A 17,849-nucleotide genomic window follows, 5' to 3' on the forward strand; every position below is an offset into this window, starting at 1 on the left:
AAGTAGGACCTTTATGTAGTCTGAAATGGCGCCAGATTTTTCTTCCATTACTTTATCAAGTAACACACACAAGTAATATTCTTTGTTTAATTTCCTTTTCTAGGTCACTGGTATGTCACCTCTCTTTTGTGCAAGGAGCAGATGGTAAATTCTTACTCTAAACTTTCCTATTGGTTTTGCCCCTGTTATTTTTCTGATAATCATTTGAGGTTATTCTGAAATGGAAGGGGCCTTTACATTGTGTTTGGGAGTCTCTATGAAGGAATCAGTTCTTCTCCCTGTGGAGCTGTTTGGAAGGTACGTGTGGGATATTCAGATAAAAGCAGAAACGTATAAAACTTGGGAAGTTGATGTGTAGCTTTTTCCAGTTATAATCTGTCTCTCTTTGTATGGCAGGCTGAAGTTCCAGATGTTGTTTTGGCTTGGAGATAGTGGATAAAGGAAAAATAAGCATTCTAATGTTAACAGAGTCAGCCTGTCTGGATCTGAGCTGACAGGAAAAGGGAGAGATAAACCTTCATTAATGGTGTGTGCAGTGCTGAAGAGCCAGGGCGCTGTCCCTGGAAAGCAGTCCTGGGCTGGCAGTGCCCGGTGCCAGCTGTGGGGGCCGACAGCTGCCAGGCTGGGCCAGCACCGTGGCACTGAGCTCTGACTTCAGCGGGGGCAGCGGGCTTGCTTCGGGTGTACACCCCCCCTTTCCCTGTTAAAAGTTAATTCTTACCCCTCCTGGCATCCTGCTTGCCCTCAGCAGCTGCCTCTGGGTTTCGGGGGATGCAGAGCTGAGGTGAGGGCTGTCGGTCAGACATGCTCTATGGCTCTTACCTGCACTGGGCCTCTGTCTTGGAGCACCAGTGGGTTTTTTGAAGCTTGTCCATGCCAGGAGCTCCATTTATTGTGAGTTGCAGAGTGGTTTGGGCATGTGTATGCTGATTTCTTCTGGAGGAGACTAAGCTGCAAGCTCTATTCCTGGTGTATGGTAAATGTGCTCTGTCCTGAAACGTGGGCGTCAAGTTCTCAGCCTCTGCTGGGCAGCCTGGAGCCAGATGTGGTAGCACCTTCCAGTGAGGGGACCCAGGTCAATCCACTCTGAAGTAGGAGTACTGAAATGCATGTTAGGAGTACATGTGGTGGCCAGAAAAAGGATTTCCTGGATTAGTCCATAGGCTATATGTATAATAGTCTATCCATTTTCTGTGTTATATTAAATGCATGAATATACTGTGTCCTGTGTCTCTTTCGTACCTGTCTGTCCTGTCAGGCTTATTTCCAAAATGTATGAGCAGATTATTTTTAATTAATTACTGAAGTTCTGCTGACTGCCTCCTTAATCTTTCCTTTTTCCCCTCTTTCATTACTGAGTCTAGGCAGTAGCAGTTTCTGGTCAATGGCCCATCCCCATGCCTTTCTTTCCCACTGTGGCGGTTTAGAGTCCTTTGGGGCTTTCTGGCCTCGGAGAGCAGTTCTGTGAGAATGCTCACTTCGCTTGCCTTAATGCTGTAAAGCTAAAAGGGAATAATGCTGACACTGACTCATCTGAGGGACAGAGGAGCTGAGCTGCTGCAGTCCTTCTGGTATATGAAGTCTTGGCTGTTTGCTGCTTAGAGCTGGGATAAACTTGTCCTCATCCGTTTGTGTAAGTTATTGGAACGAGGGTGGGAGGGAGGAAGGGGAGCTGGTGTGTGTGGAAGGTGTAGCAGAGTAAGGGATCCTTGGAATGTGTACAGTGTTGGCCAGCTGGACATGTGCGCCAGCATAGGCCAGGATTGGAATGGTTTAACCCTTTTTGGCCTTGTTTTTGTTTCAGAAGTGGGAATACGTGCCTGGAGCTGGCTAGCTGACCAGCTGCAAGCATGTATGCATTACCTGACATCCCAGAAATACCATCCTTAGAAATCCCACTGGATTGGGATGGGCAAGGCATGTTAGAATAAAGGACCTGTTGCATGTTTGGTGGAGGGAGATGCAGAAAGGGAATCTGGGTGTGGGAGACTGCTGCTGTCTACCTTTGTGCTGCTCACATTCCTCACTTGGGCCCGCAGGCAGCAGTGGGGTGTCTTGCTCATGTGGTTCATGACTCAAGACAAGCCCAGATGTTTTCATGCCTGGTCTGGCCTATTTTCTGAGAATAATTTTGGATGCCTCAGTCCATTTTATTGTGGTTTTCTTAGAGTCTAGTCCAGCTGAAGTTCAGATGGTTCCTGGCCTAACTGAATGCTCACAGGCAGACATGGCAGCTTCTGCTTTCTCTCTGCAGCTGTGTGTTCCTGCTAACTTCAGAGTGCTCACAATTAGAGCTATGCTGGTGAGAACCTGGGGTAGAGTTTTGATGCTGCTTTTTGTTTTTTGAGTGGAAAGCTTTAGAGCTTGAAACCCAGAAAAGTCTGTCTTGTGGCCAGTAGATGAGTGAAAATGCCAAAGGTTTCTGTGAAGTCAGATATGGCCTTGTTGACCAACCTGGCTTTCCATTTCCACTGAGCAGTGAGTTGTAGGGACCCAGAAACCTTTTTGTAGTGACTGTTGGTCCTTTCCTTCAGCATTATCTGGCTGACAGATTGATGACAGTTACTATCCAGAGTATCCAAAATTTATTTCCTCATGTCATGCCTTTGACAGTGCTTTAGTGCTTTTTAACCCTTCGTAGGAACAGTTTGTATTGCAGGTTATTTGTGGGAACTACATTTACTCCTTTAACTTGAGTTTTCCTCTGAGGCAAATGGCTTGATGCTGTTTGAAAAAGAGTGGAATGGTCTGTGTGTGAGCAAGAGCTGCCTTGTGTGCTATTGAGAACGATCGTTTCCTCCATCACAGCCCGTGAGTGAGGAGAGCTGTTGGCCCAAAGCATGTTTGGGTGCTTACTGTGTTCAGGAGCAGTTGGTGAAGGTGGCCTTTGACTCACTGTCCCCAGTGTGTCACATTCCCAGTCGTTGCTGGGTGCTCTGTGAGGAGATGTAGGACCTTGGAAATAGCCACTGGTATATGTCATAAGCTCCCTGGAATGGTGAGTGTCGCCTTGTTCCCAGCTGCTGATAGGTGTGGTGCTCTCAGGCAGTCTGTGCAGAGCTCCAAAGCCAGACTGGTCCCAAAGGAGAGCTCTAGCTTTCATTGTGCTTCACATCTGCAGCTGAGTGTGTGTGAGGTCAGCCATGGGAATTCAGCTGTTAAATAGGGATGAGACTGGCTGCTCTTGGCTTCTGCAGCAATTAAACCATGTATGAATCCATGGAATGGTTTTCAGAAGATCTGCGAGTACAGTCAGGTTTGGCAAGGCCATGTGAGATGTGTGAGTTTGACAGCATACAGCTAAATAGGTGGAAAGGGAATACTTGAAACAGCTCTGGAAAGATGTGTCAGAATTGTGTATAATTGTGACACATTTGGTGTTTGGACAGGTGACCAGGAGCCTGATGATTGGATTGAGGGCTGCATAGCAGGGAGTGATGGACATCAGCTGGGACAGTGATGGGGAGCTCCTGTACCAGGGGGAACACAAGGGTCTGCCTGAGAGGTCAAAGGAGACACAGCTGTAACAGCCGCTGAGGAATGCCGGGACAAAGTGATTTGCAAAATTCTCGAGCTGTTTTAGGCCTGAATGTTAGATGGATCAGTATCCCAGGTGAGACTGCCGTAGGTAAGATGTGAGTGGAACAGAGACCTGTGGTGGAGGCTGAGGTACCTTACGAAGCCTCAGGTGAGAAAGGGGGACAGCTTGCAGGATGCTTTGAGGGATCATGGTGGAGGGAGAGAGCAGGGTAAAGCTGAGAACTGCAGCACTGAGGGTTGCTGATATGGGAAGAACAGAAATACCACTGGAAGGTTCAAGATGGAGAAAAGCCTGAGCTGGTCTTCGCGTTACTGTCTTCTTCAAGTCTTCTTCAAGCTTTGGGTTGTGTTCCCCTTAATGGTGAGTGGCCCTCACTGTTGTTCCTGGATTTCATGAGGCTCTGTACACCCTTGCTGCTGGGTGTCCCATTTGCACCGGTGGGAGACGGGAGGCTGAGGAGCACCAGGGCCAGAACAGGACCTGCTTTGTTTGTATCTTGGATTTAAGAACAGAATAATGTGGCTCTGGCCTGTCCAAACAGGCAAGACCAAACTGTACAACAGTACTGCTACAATTCTGGGGTGGTCTGGTATAATCTCTGAAGATTTGACTTTATCCTGCAATAGGGTGTTTCTTTCTTCTTGGGATTGCTAATTGCATTCAGTTTTCTTGACTCCAGAGTATTAGTTAATGAAATGCTCTGCTGGGAGGAAATGCTGTTTCATGACATGTGCCTATGGAGTGTCAGGAACTGCTGTTCTCAGTCTGATTGCTCTATAAATGTTGGTTAATTTTCTTTGTCTGGCTGAGGCTAGGAGCAGTTAAGCTGTAAGTGGGGTGCAGAATGAACATCTGACTTTGCCGTGTCCCTTAACCTTTCCGACTTCGTAGCAGCCCATCACTCCTGAAGAATGCTGCTCTAATGCCAGTTTAATCCCTCAGCAGTGAGCTGGAGGTGTGAAGCCAGGCTCTCCTGTCTCTCCTCGGTACCCCTGCCATGTACTGTGTTCATCTTGCACCTCTCCTGTCCCTGCCCTGCTCATGTTTATAGGTTTATGTATATACACAAACAAAAATATGTATATGTTTATAGTATTTCCAGCTTTGATGGTTCTATGTTAACTAGTGGATGTGTTTGCTGAGCGTGTTGCCACTGCATTATTCTGACCATGCAATGAAATGGATTTTTTAAAAAAAGAAAAGTTTTGCCTAGTTTTTATTAAAATACTCCGAACTGTACTCAGGGTAGGGTACTTGGGCTAAAGGGCAGAAGTAGAATATTCTCGTGGTGATGACCCTGTGAACATAACTCTGGAGGTTCAGGTTTACCCAGGGTAAATCTGCAAAATCTCTCTGGGATTATTGATGTGCAAATGAGTGTCCTCACTGGAGAGAAATATCAACACAGTTGAGGGGTCACCTGGAGAGTGCTGTGGCCGAGGGAGGGCCTTCACCTCAGTCAGAGTTTGGCTCTGAATGATCTGGCCTGATAGTGTCAGGGACTGTGAATAAAAGCATTTGCACCTCTCTAGGTCCCTGCATGTGTGAAAACACACTGAGACTGTAGGGAGATGCTGCTTAATTATTGCATTTGTAGGAACTAGACGACTGAAGCAGGGTGTGCCCCAGTGAGAGATGGTCTCTAAAAGCTGTGCACATCATCAGACCGAGGCTTCTCTGCAACCCAGAATAAAGAAATGAGTTTTTAAAATTTATTTAAAGAAAAACTGGGAAAACCAGGAAAAAAAGCCCAGACTTGTTTTTTAAGGGAAAAAATAGGGCTTTTGTTGGTGATAACTGAGCCAAAGATTTGTTTTTGGAAATGTTTGTTTTGGTTGGCTGGAGCGTTCTGCAGAAACTCTGAACAGGCGAGCTATGTAATATTTAACTAGTTACTAAAAAGCATTTGAAAATGATTAGCAGTCAGTGATCTCATTGGGGCTGTGAGTTTCTCGCAGAGATTGTGGCACAGCTCTGGGGCAGAGCGATGTTTGTTTGAGAGCAGGGGGTGCTGCAGGCCCCGCGGGCTCCCCAGGGCGGGCGCTGGGCTCTCACTGCGGGGCTTTGGGGCAGGAGCCGCGTCCTGGTGGCGCTGGCTGTCCCTTGCTGTGCCCGTGGGAGCGTGCTGGTGTGTTCCCCCTGCCAGGACAGACCGCAGGAGCAGTGTGTGATGGGCAGTCCTGGAATGCCTGGGCTTCTGCCCCTGCGTCAGCGCCCTCATCGCACACGGCGCAGAGACCATCTGCAATAGACACGCTGGCTGCAGGAAAGCGGCCAGGGCTTGGAGAGGTAGGCTTTGAGCAAGTCAAAAGTCACTGCTACTGGTACATTTTGGGTTTGTATGGCTATTTTAATCTTTTTTACCTAAACTATTCAGAAACAACTTTTACAGGCAATTCCCAGTAATCTCTCAGTTGAAAATGTTTGTGTTTTGGGACTTACAGCTGCTGGATAAATCCAGGTGTTCTGTTTGGAAAGAGTTTGTATCTTCACTGGCAGTTTTGTATTGAGATGTGAGATATACTGTCTTTGGAGAGAGAACCATTCCAGGGGAAAGTGTGGCAGTCTGGCAGCAGGATGTGCAGGGGTGCTCTCTTTGCCTCCTAAGCCCAAGGCCTCAGCACAGATGAAGTCACAAGACCTGATGGGGATTTTCCTCACTTTGAGGGCATCTATAAGGGCCTTGGCAGAGTGGTATTCAAAGTTGTCTGTAGCTATGACTTGTGTCTAACAGGGAAAGTGCCTGAGGAACTTTGCAGCTGTGCAATGGAGTCTTTTTCCTGGTAGTTACAGAATGCTCCTCTGGTAGGAGCTGTCTGTGTGCCATGTAAGAATACCTGTACAGCAAGGAAGCATGTGTAGCATAATAAAATAACACCTTTGTTTGTGAAATGTGTGAGAAGCCACAGTAATTCATGTGTATCTGAGTGCCTTGAGCAGATACCTGTGCACACCTCGTTCGTGTGAGGTGAAGCTGAACCTGAGCATTCCCCTGAGCAGCTCACGGGCCTGCAAACCCCGACAATGTTCATTGTGTGCTGCCTCTGCACATGTGGGACTGCACACCTCGCTGTGCAGGTGCTCCCAGCGGTGGCACCACCAGAGAGGCACGGCCAGGGACTTTGGGAATGAGGGCTTTTGAGCGATGCTGCTGAAGGCAGGCTCTGCAGGGGAAGGCTGTTCCACAGGGCAGCGCTAATCCTTGGCAGTTGCCTCTTGGTGAATTTATTTACCCTGCAAGGCAACAAATTATATGGAAAGATACACATGTGTCTTCAAAGGCGCTGGGAAGTTGCAGATCAATTTAAAAGTGTCTTTGCTTGCTTCGTTGTTTGAGTAAGCCATCTGTCAGTGGGTTGCCCAAGACCCCTGTACTGATGCAATACCTACACACCGCCTGAGCTTTTACTCTGGGGCAAGTGCCTTCTGCCTCCTGCAGCCATAGGGAGGTTCTGCTGCCCACAGGGAATCTCTGAATGGTTTGGGTTGGAAAAGCCCTCCAAGATCATAAAGTCAGATTATTCTTCCAGCAGTGCCAAGGCCACCACTTACCCAATGTGCCACATCTGCACAACTTCTAAATCCTTCCTGGGATAGGGACTCCGCCACTGCCCTGGACAGTGCCAGGCTGTCTGTGCCAAGGCTGGACAACCCTTTCTGTGAAGGAATTTTCCCCAGTATGCAACCTGAACCACCCCTGGTACAGCTTGATGCTGTTTTCTCTTGTCCTGTCCCTGTTCCCTGGGAGCAGGCTGTTTTTATTTTTATATGACACTTATGCTTTGCTACCTTTTCTTTTTCTTAAAAGAACCAAGGGATTGGCTCTTTGTGAAGGTGTCAGAGTTACTGACTGGGAGAAACTTCCAGGACACTTTACACTGTGTAGCTACCTTTTGTGTGCTGTTTTCATTCTTACTCAGCAGTGCCGTGATTTTTGTACACGAGTACAGAAGAACCAGTATCCCATCCTTCACTCTTTCTGTGTTTGTGGTCACTCAAATCTGAGACATTTGGTCTTACTAGGTGGCACTTTGACACGTTTTTGGAGCTGCACAGCGTGGATGTGTGCCTTGTGCATTTGCAGGTGGGTACCAAATGGAGTTGGTGGCTGGCTTCCATCTTCTGGATTCTGGCAAGCAGGATTAGATCGCAAGAAAGGACTGCCCAAGGTTGTCGCTCTCTGACGCAAGGAATGTCTTCGTGGGGCTGCTTGGGGGCTGCACCTCCTTTGTGTGAGATTCAATTAAAGAGCAAGCTGTGAATTATTGCCTTCAAATGCACATTGCTCCTTCTGAAGACACAGCTGTGGATGAATTCAGCTCGTGTGTGGCTGTTGTGGATGGCACAAGTGTGGTCCAGTATTATGGATGTTTTCTTTTGATAGGAATCTGGTGAGGTACATGCAAACTATGTACAGCCCTTGGGCTCTTGGCAGGGGTCCACTGGGACTGTCAGCGATATCTGGGTGCTTCTGATCTCATCTGGGAAGTCTGAGCTGCTCTCATGTTCATGTTCCCATGTCTGTGTCATATGGAGATGAAATGCAACCTGAAGTTCCTGCACTAATGGGCTCACTGTCTGCTGTGGTCTGTGCTCAGTGCTGGCTCTGGGGACTAAAGGCCACTTCCCAACAGCCAGTGCCTGCAGGGGTCCTTGTGGTGTTTCAGGTTGTTTGAACTGGTTCTTCTCCCCCCTCTGGCTTCTTGCAGCTGCTGTCCCGACAGTCCCAGTACAGAACTTCAGCCCACATTGCTGTTAGGCCATACAGGAATGATTTGGCAGGACACAGTTTTCTTAGGAAGAAAGGAGAGAGACCAATATTAGCTGTGAAAGTGGAACAAGCATTGGGGCTTCAGGGTGGATTTTGTAGTGTTGGGACTTTATGACTACAAAGCATAAGGATTCTATAGACTCTGTTACCTGAACCAGTTGTGTGTCTCTGTGTTGTGTTGGCTGTCTTCACCAAGTGGCTGATCTGTCCTGTGCTGGGCTTATTGTTCATTTGGGCTTCCAAAGCCAGTTTGAAGGACTCCTCCAGAATCCAAAGCTGGCCTTGGAACAGATGCTGGCCTGCTCAGGAGCCAGGGTCTCTTCCTTGCCTGCACTGCATGCCAGGTTTGTTTGGAAATCTGGGAGCTGCCACTTTGGAAGACACTTTTCTATCAATAGCAAGTTCTGATTTTCCAATGATAATGTGCTTTTGCAGGAGGAGGTTAAACCCAATGATCCACATTTCCCTGTATGTGGCTGGAGCTCAGACACAGTGCCCTGCCTCCAGCTCTGCCTTGTCTTGTCCAGTACTGCTGCATTTGGAGTGTGGCACGGGGCACTGGGATCCTGGGATCCCTCTGTGGGTATGGAGTGTGGCACGGGGCACTGGGATCCCTCTGTGGGTGTGGAGTGTGGCACGGGGCACTGGGATCCTGGGATCCCTCTGTGGGTGTGGGGTGTGGCAGAGGGCACTGGGATCCCTCTGTGGGTGTGGAGTGTGGCACGGGGCACTGGGATCCCTCTGTGGGTGTGGAGTGTGGCACGGGGCACTGGGATCCCTGGGATCCCTCTGTGGGTGTGGAGTGTGGCACAGGGCACTGGGATCCCTCTGTGGGTGTGGAATGTGGCACGGGGCACTGGGATCCCTCTGTGGGTGTGGAGTGTGGCACAGGGCACTGGGATCCCTCTGTGGGTGTGGAATGTGGCACGGGGCACTGGGATCCTGGGATCCCTCTGTGGGTGTGGAATGTGGCACAGGGCACTGGGATCCCTCTGTGGGTGTGGAATGTGGCACGGGGCACTGGGATCCTGGGATCCCTCTGTGGGTGTGGAATGTGGCACAGGGCACTGGGATCCCTCTGTGGGTGTGGAATGTGGCACGGGGCACTGGGATCCTGGGATCCCTCTGTGGGTGTGGAATGTGGCACGGGGCACTGGGATCCCTCTGTGGGTGTGGGGTGTGGCAGAGGGCACTGGGATCCCTCTGTGGGTGTGGAGTGTGGCACAGGGCACTGGGATCCCTCTGTGGGTGTGGGGTGTGGCACAGGGCACTGGGATCCTGGGATCCCTCTGTGGGTGTGGAATGTGGCACGGGGCACTGGGATCCTGGGATCCCTCTGTGGGTGTGGAATGTGGCACGGGGCACTGGGATCCCTCTGTGGGTGTGGAGTGTGGCACAGGGCACTGGGATCCCTCTGTGGGTGTGGAATGTGGCACGGGGCACTGGGATCCTGGGATCCCTCTGTGGGTGTGGAATGTGGCACAGGGCACTGGGATCCCTCTGTGGGTGTGGAATGTGGCACGGGGCACTGGGATCCTGGGATCCCTCTGTGGGTGTGGAATGTGGCACGGGGCACTGGGATCCCTCTGTGGGTGTGGGGTGTGGCAGAGGGCACTGGGATCCCTCTGTGGGTGTGGAGTGTGGCACAGGGCACTGGGATCCCTCTGTGGGTGTGGGGTGTGGCACAGGGCACTGGGATCCCTGCCTCCTGTGCGCAGTGTGTCGGGGAGCGCTGGCGCCTGCGTCCGTGGAGCGCTGGGATCGCTGGATCCCTGCATCCTGAGCACCGGGATCCCTGCCCATGTTCCCAATGCCCTCTAGTGGCTCTTGCTGCTGTCCTGCAGTTCCGTAGGGCACGGCCTGCAGCTCCGATCAAATGGCAAAAGGAAAACACCTTTTGTGTCTTTTTGCTTGTAAATTCCTCTTCATTTGTCTGGGTTAAATCCCAATTCTTCCCTTGGGAAAAAACTTCTTGTGAATTCAGGTACCAGATTGCAACTGGATATCTCACGGATCTTTAAATCCGTAGCAATTTTCTGTGGGGATTTATTAAGGAATGTTTTGTTCCTTACAGTAAAATGTATATTTTCTTTCTCTCTAAACAAGCAGTAACTGGAAGGGGTGTGCTTGCTGGTGTCACTAGAACCAGACTTTGGTGCTTATGTACGTCCATTAATTGCTTTGAAAAAGTAGGTTTTTTTAAGCAGTGAGAACAACACCTTTGAACTCACGCTCTCAAATAATTTTTGAGGGGAAATTAGTGTTTTGTAAAGGTCAGAGACTCCCTCCCAGCTCCTTCCCTCCTCCAGTCTCCCAGCACAGCTGACCCAGTGTGGCTGGGCCGTGCCGAGGGCTGTGAGCCAGAAGTCCGAGTGTCCCAGGCTGCACAGATGTGGTGCAGCCCTTGGTTTGGTGGTGAGGACACGGGGTGGGTGTGTTACAGGTTGCTGCAAATGTGCACAGCTCTTCTCAGCAAAGGCAGATGAGATACTCCTTGAGGATTTTGGGAAAGTGAACAGCTGGAAGAACAGCTTCATAGAAGCAGGGTTTAAATGAAAGTATTGGGCTTTTTTTCCTTGGGAGGAACATGCCTGCTGTGAAATGCACAACATCTGTTAAAAGTCCAGTATGGTTTGTTTGCCTCTTTGGGTGCGTAGGTCTGATTGCCATCCTCATCCTCCGTCTGAGAAATACAGGGCAGGGGCTTATGTCTACAAATATACTTGTGTATATTTGTTTCTTTGTTTTTGGTAACTCAAATGAAGTGGTTGAAAAGACAGCAGGTAAGTCCATGTAGCTGGCAGAGTTTTCCCAGTGTTTGGACTGGTGTGTGCTTCCCCTGACTTCAGTCCCACACTGTGGCTGGCTCCTGGTCTGTGCACTCAGCCTCCTTCCCTGGAGAGCAGAGCTGGGCTCCTGCAGGGCCCTGCTGCTCTCCCTCAGCCAGCTCTGGCAGGAGAGGGGCTGGAATGGCCAAGGGGGGATGCCCTGGCGAGGGGGGTCAAGGCATGGGGGTCTCGGGGCCGCCCCACGCGTGTCAGAAGTGGGGCAGCTCCCACCAGTGCAAAACAACCCATGCTGGTTTTAACTGGGCCAGGGACTGCAGCCCTGAGTTACCTGGAAGAGCTGGCTGTGCTGTGCCTGAGAGCTGCCGGTGCTGCTGGCTAAGCTCTGAGGCCGCCCAGCAATGCTGAACTCAGATTCTGTCTTTTTAAAGCACCTTTTCCTTGAGCTGGATGTCCCTGTTGTCTGAAGGGCTCTCCAGGGGGATCCTTGCTGGGATCCCTGCAGCGCTCCCCCCGCTCCCATCCGTGCAGCCCCTGGGGTGGCTTTGGCTCTTTGAAGTGCCCATGTGTGGAAAGGAGGAGGGCAGGTGCCAGGAGCCACGTCTGTCTGGACTTGCTGGGTGAGCAGGCACAGGACCAGGGCTGCCCCAGGCCGTTCTCCCCAAGGCAGAGCAGGGATCCCGACGCCATCCTGCCTTGGGAGCAGGGCACCGACCCCTTTGAGCTGATCTGGAGCGCTGGGCCACTGATGGTTCCTTGGGATAGGAACCTCTCCTGTGCTTCAAACTGCCTCTATGGATTGCTCCCTTCTCCTGCTGTTTAGCTCGGTCTGATTGTGTTCCCAGCACTGTGGAGGGTTAGATAGCAGCAGGGGTTACGGGTGCCTTGGTGCATCAAGGACAAGGGGGGAAGCTTCTTTGGGGAATGGGGTGAGTGTTGTTCTGGGAGGTGAGGTGGTCAGTGCTGCCTGGGCCTTTCTGTGAAGGTGAAAACTGAGTACTTGGGTCAGAAATTTCTGGTCATTTTAACTGATGACGAATCAATTACTGGAAATAAATACAGAAGTAATGGCTTGGTTTTCATCACTGAGCACTTAAGAAATGCTGATGATTTGAAAAGGCACAGCAGAAGAGATCTGAAAGGAAAATGGCAATATCAGATTTATTTTCAATTTTCATCTGCTTCAATTAGAATTGAATCTGAAAAATGGAGGCAAATACCTGCACATAAGGAGCATTTGTTCCATGTGACTAGGCCAGAGAGTCCCTGCAGGAACCGACCAGCACAGGACAGACAAACCATTCTGAGTGACCAGCCCTGTCCGTCGGGTAAAGTCTTAAGAAACTGCAGAAGAGTTTCTTTTCAGAAGCCCCTTGTTTCATAGTAAAAAGTGGAGTAAAGAGTGGTCTGTATTTTCTTGTAAAGACCCAAGTATCATGGCAAAGATTGGAAATAGAAAGGCAAATTCACTCCTTTATTTCCTGTTTTAGAGGGACCATGTACCTCTGCTTTATGCTGGAATCAGCCAGGACTGTTGCACAAGGTGTAGTTACCTGTCTTCAGCAGCAGGGAAATGGACTTGGGCCATTAAAAAGAAAATCCTGGGAGAGGAAACTTAAACTGGGAAATTGCTCTTCAGAGAGCAGCGTCTTCCTTAAATACATCTCAGTCTTTTTCTTGCCATCCAGCAATGTTTTTTGCTGGTTAATAGAAGTTACTCTGAGTTTTCTGCTAGAGGTTTTTTTGTTTCCCCTCAAAGCCCAGATCATGCAGTTTTACAGACCACCTTCTCAGTTAAACAATAATTTAACTTTCTAGGAACTGGTTCAAAGAATGTGTCATCTATATTTCGTGCCTGCTTGGTACTGGAGGGTTCATATTTCCCTATTACAAGTTTCTGTATCTGCATGGTAGCTGCATGTGATGTCTCTGTGAATCTAAAAAGATGTTGCAGTAAATGCATAGATTTTACAAGTGAGGGAAATGATTTAGGAAACAAGGCAGAGTTAAAAAGAAGTCCAATCAACGTTGGGTTGTGTTTTATGTAAGGAGTGGATGAAATGCTAAACACTGCTTTTGGGATGGTTGCACTTCTAGACAGCAGTGGAAGCATACAGAACTCTCGTGTCTCTCCTTTCTGCAGCTCCAGGGTGGTTGATGGAGTTATGATTCTCCCTGTACTGATGGTGATGGCGTTCCCATCTCCGAGCTGGCAAGGTGAGTGTTGTGTGGGGTCAGAATTTCCAGTGTGGTGTTTGGTAACTCTTCATGATTGCTCCAGTGAGGCACTGGCTTTGGAAAGTGACTTCTGTAACTGGTTTACACAGCTGCGTGCCCGTGAAGCTTTTGTGACATGCAGTGTGTTTTAGGTTTGCCTCAGAAAAAGGGAATAGTATTTCCACTGCCATGGAAAGGAAGGAACGGTTCATTTGAAGATCTCTTGGATGTGCTGAGAGATGAGCCCCTGAAAGATGTGTACTCACCACTTCACAAACAGCCTTTGGAGAACCTTGAGTAAAGGCTTTCTGGGAGTCACTTCGTTTTCTCAGTTTTATATTTTAACTTACTTGAGAGAGATCTCTGTGTCTGCTGTGGCATCTTTGTCATGCTGAAATAGCTGAATTACAATCGTTACCTCCTATTTAGTGGTTCTTCAGCACTACCTGAAAACAATATCACTTCCCTTAAGCAGACTTTATTGTCTTATGATTTCGTTACCTCTAACTGAAGCTAGTGAGAGCAGGATGATGTTTTTTCCTGGACTCTCCCCTTTTGCAGATGACGAACGGAAGCTCAAGATGGTCCCCTACGAATGTGTGTGTGAAGGCATATCCTGTGGGAACGGGGATCGGTGCCAAGGCCAGCGCTGCTTTGCTTCCCTGAGCATTAATGACGGGGCCAAGGTCTACCAGAAGGGCTGCTTCCAGGTCTATGAGCAACGGAAAATGACCTGCAAAACGCCCCCGTCCCCCAACCAGGCCGTGGAGTGCTGCCAGGGGCACCTGTGCAACATGAACATCACTGCGCAGCTGCCCTCTTCCAAAGGTGAGGGCTGAATTCTGCAGGAATGCATTTTGAGAAACAAGAGGGGGTTGGCTTTGATCTGCTGTGCTGGGGGGGAGATGGCTCCAGTGCTGGCTGAAGGAAGGGCTTCGTGGGGACAGGATGCCTTTGTGCCCTGGTCCCCCCCCGGGGCCTGCTGCCACCACAGCTGATGCCCGCAGGTGGACTGGTCTCTGTGGCTGGGGCAGTGAGGGGGTTGCAGGGGGGGTTGGGGTCAGGATGGAGGCACTGCCTGTGAGAAGTGGCTCAGTGCAGGTGGGGGCTGTGCTGTTCCACAGGGAGTGCATCCTCTATGCAGGTGTGCTCACACCTGGCTGTGGCACAGCCTCCCTGTCGTGCTGACTGGGTACTGAGGTCAGGGTTGGTGTCAGTGCTAACGGGCTTAAAGACTTTCTCTGGGAATCTGCAAAATTATTTTTTTCTCTCTTTTCACACTTTTTCCCTTCCCCCTCTTTTCCAAGGGCAAACCTTTCAAGGAGAAGCTGCAGGTTACAGCATGGAAACACTAATCATCGTTATCCTGGCTCCTGTGGTAGTGTTGATAGTTTTTTCTGCAGTAGCTGTGCTGATCATACGGAGAATACAGAAAAACCACATGGAGAGGCTCAATTCTAGGGATGCAGAGTATGGCACGATCGAGGGCCTCATTGCCTCGAACGTAGGGGACAGCACGCTGGCAGTAAGTGACCCACCTGTGTGCAGGGTGTCAGTTTTCCTAACATCCAAACTCCCCTTCCTTCCTTCCTTCCTTCCGTGTGGCCACATCACTAAGAGCATGTTTTGCTGCCAGGGGATGCCACGTGGCCTCAGGACTTGAGTGGTGCTGTTCCTGTGCTCCCAAAACTGTAGTATTGATGAATTTTAACCAAAAGATGGGTTTGGCAAGTGTAGGTCCTTTGACCTGGAGAATCGCTCTGTACTGTTCGTGTTTCTGGAGACAGTTTCAGCACATCAAAACAGTGTGACTGACTGTTGGGTGGCTGAAGTGATGGGAAAGGTGAAGAGCTGTGCTGCATGTTTGATATACAACAGCCTGAAGGATTGGAAAAGATGTGATGCTGGGTGAGAAAGAAAATACAGATGATTTTCACATTTAAAACCTTCAGGCCTGACTGTCATGATCTCGGTAGCAGGACTCTGGGATGGCTGGGATATCAGTGACATTTTGCTGATGGAAGAGCAGTGGGAGTTCTAAGAAATGTGCAATTCTTACTCAAAGCTCAGTTTTCAAAATGCACTCTTGCTCACACGGTCTCTGGAAAATATGAGCTGGGAAGTGTTCCCTTTCTGCAGGTGACTGTCCCTTCCCCCTTCCCTCAGGCCAGAGCACAAATGTCCCAGCCGCTGTCCCTCCCTTTATCTGAGCAGAGCAAGTAAAGCTTCAGGCAGATGGAGTGTGTTTCTGAAGCAATGCAGAGTTTTCTTCTTGCATTGCTGAGATAAAATGTCCCCAACATTAAGAGGCTGGAAATCATTTTCTATTTTGGTGCTGTCCCACCATAATATACTTTCACTGCAAGACTGAAGAGTAGCCTGTGTCTGTTAATATTTGTTCTTCTTTTTTTTTTTTTTTTTGTAATGCCTTTGTCTCTGTTTAATGAGCCCACAAAGCTTTATTCCATGTTACTGGTTTAAAATAGCCAGTCTTGATGTATTCACCATGGCCCAGGCATATGTGCATCTAGTGATCTGTCCTTAAACACTGACTTCCAGCTTCTGTCTTACCTGTGCAAGATCATTTCAAGCCATTTGCAGACCTTTTGTACTTCTAGTTATTTAATGTTACTTGGAAATGGTGATAAAACCTGCAAAGAAAAAAATCAAAATTCTGTTTCATAGAGCTGGGAGAAGCTGGTAGCTGTCTGGCCCTCTGAGCCAGTGCTGCTGCTCTGCCTCCCAGGGTGGCTGAGGCACAAAATGGAATTGGTAGCTCCTGTGCCCAAACGTTCATCTAAGCAGCAAGTCTTCTAGATTCCAGATTTTTCTTCTCCATTGTGTTTTAAGTCTCTGGTTTTGTTACACATTAGATAAGTTTACATTTAGGATTAGTCTCTGCAGTGTAGCAAGTGCTTAAAGCCCTAAGCTGCTTAGTGGAAGCAGCTCTGGCCTCTTCAAATCTTGTTTTTACAGTTGCTGCACATAAGTTTGGGGATGATTTTTTGTTTTTGTTGCTTTTGTTTTGCCTCTGATGCAAGCAGGAAGGAAAATGGGCCCTCAGTTTGTGTTAAAAGTAAGGTAGTTTCTCTCACTCCCAGATTCTTTTTCTTGAGAACTCATTAAGAGGTTCTTAGAAGAAAAGAGATTTCATGGATATCTATTCCAAGCACAGCAATGCAGTTTTCTGGAAATAATAGAAAGTTGATTACACTTAGGCTTTTTTATCCTATTTTCCTTTGTAAAGAAAGAGTCCGGCAATAGTTGTTAATGCTTTGAACTAATGCAAAACTCCTGGCTGTAAAAGTAGCTGGGCATTAGCATTTTACAAGGCTAATGGGATTTTAACATTCTATCAGGATCTCACTCATGTTTATTATGAGCTTACAGCTCAAAGTCTGCTTTCTATGCACTAAAAATACCAGAAACTGATAAAGCTTTTAAGAAAGATTTGTTACAGAAGTTTTTCTGGAGTATCAATGGGAAATCTTGTGTGGGTGATGCTGGAAAATCCCCTAACCTCATTTATTTGAAAACTGGTTTTGGTTTTAAATGCCTGCACCAAGCTGGAATAGGTATCAGAAGCAGAACTGAGAGGACATAAAGTGAGTAGAAGAAGAGTGAAGTGCTGAAAAAGGGCAGAATCTCATGACAGAGGATAGCTGGTATGCTAGGAGTGGGCTTCCAGTGCACAGACGTGTGTTGTCATATATTTATTACACTTATTAAAGAAATAATGACTGACTAAACAAATGCTCTTTGACCCCGAGTGACCAAATGGCATCCCCAGAGCCCCAGAGATATACCTGAGCTTTAACCTAACCTGTCCTTTGTGCATGTAAACAGGGAAAAAGGGGGTTTCTCATGCGTCCTAAGCTTCTGCTTTTCCTTCTGAACAGGATTTGTTGGACCATTCCTGCACATCTGGAAGTGGCTCTGGACTTCCTTTCTTGGTGCAAAGAACGGTGGCTCGCCAGATCACACTTGTGGAGTGTGTAGGTCAGTATCTTCTGGGTGTTCAGTTTTTTGTAGGGCTTTAGTGTTAGTTTTAAGGATTCATTAAATTTTTCTTCAGCGTATTTTTATTATTAATTGAGTAGTGTTAATTGAGTTTAGGAGGCATTTGGGTCAAAGATACCTGGAGGCATTGACATTGAGCCAAGATGCTGTGCAGGCACTGGAGAGGTGAGGAAGCTATTGGGGTAAAAAGCTTGGCTTGCAGACAGTATGTCCTGGTCTCCACAGGACAGGGGTTGGTTTTGGTGGGGTTGGTGGTTTTTAATCCTTTTTTTGTTTGTGGATGGGTTTGGGTTTTTGTTTTCTTTAAATCTTCATTTTGCAAGGGGTGATGATGGAATAGAAAGGTAAAGGCTGTATCCCTAGCATTACATTTCCTTCCTGTCCTCCTTGCTGCAGAATTCTCAGCTCTGTGTCGTGCACACTGACCTTGCCAAGTGCTGCCTAAGTCACTCCAGCCACAATAGCACTTTTATTGCTGGTGGTTGCATGGTGACACCTCCCAGTTCAAACCCTC

At 48.5% G+C, this 17,849-nt stretch overlaps 1 protein-coding gene across 2 annotated transcripts in view; it reads left to right on the forward strand.

Annotated features, from left to right (window-relative positions):
- ACVR1 (activin A receptor type 1) overlaps positions 1–17,849 on the forward strand; it is a 46,460-nt gene that overhangs the window by 14,848 nt on the left and 13,763 nt on the right. For both annotated transcript variants that reach the window (XM_084208865.1, XM_084208866.1), the window contains exons 2-5: positions 13,242–13,315; positions 13,877–14,143; positions 14,623–14,840; positions 17,215–17,314. In XM_084208865.1, the coding sequence (XP_084064991.1) occupies positions 13,264–13,315; positions 13,877–14,143; positions 14,623–14,840; positions 17,215–17,314 (637 nt within the window). In that variant the 5' untranslated portion in view covers positions 13,242–13,263. The remainder of the gene's footprint in view (positions 1–13,241; positions 13,316–13,876; positions 14,144–14,622; positions 14,841–17,214; positions 17,315–17,849) is intronic.

The sequence above is a fragment of the Fringilla coelebs genome (assembly GCF_963513975.1).
Source record: "Fringilla coelebs genome assembly, chromosome: 7".
NCBI lineage: Eukaryota > Metazoa > Chordata > Aves > Passeriformes > Fringillidae > Fringilla > Fringilla coelebs.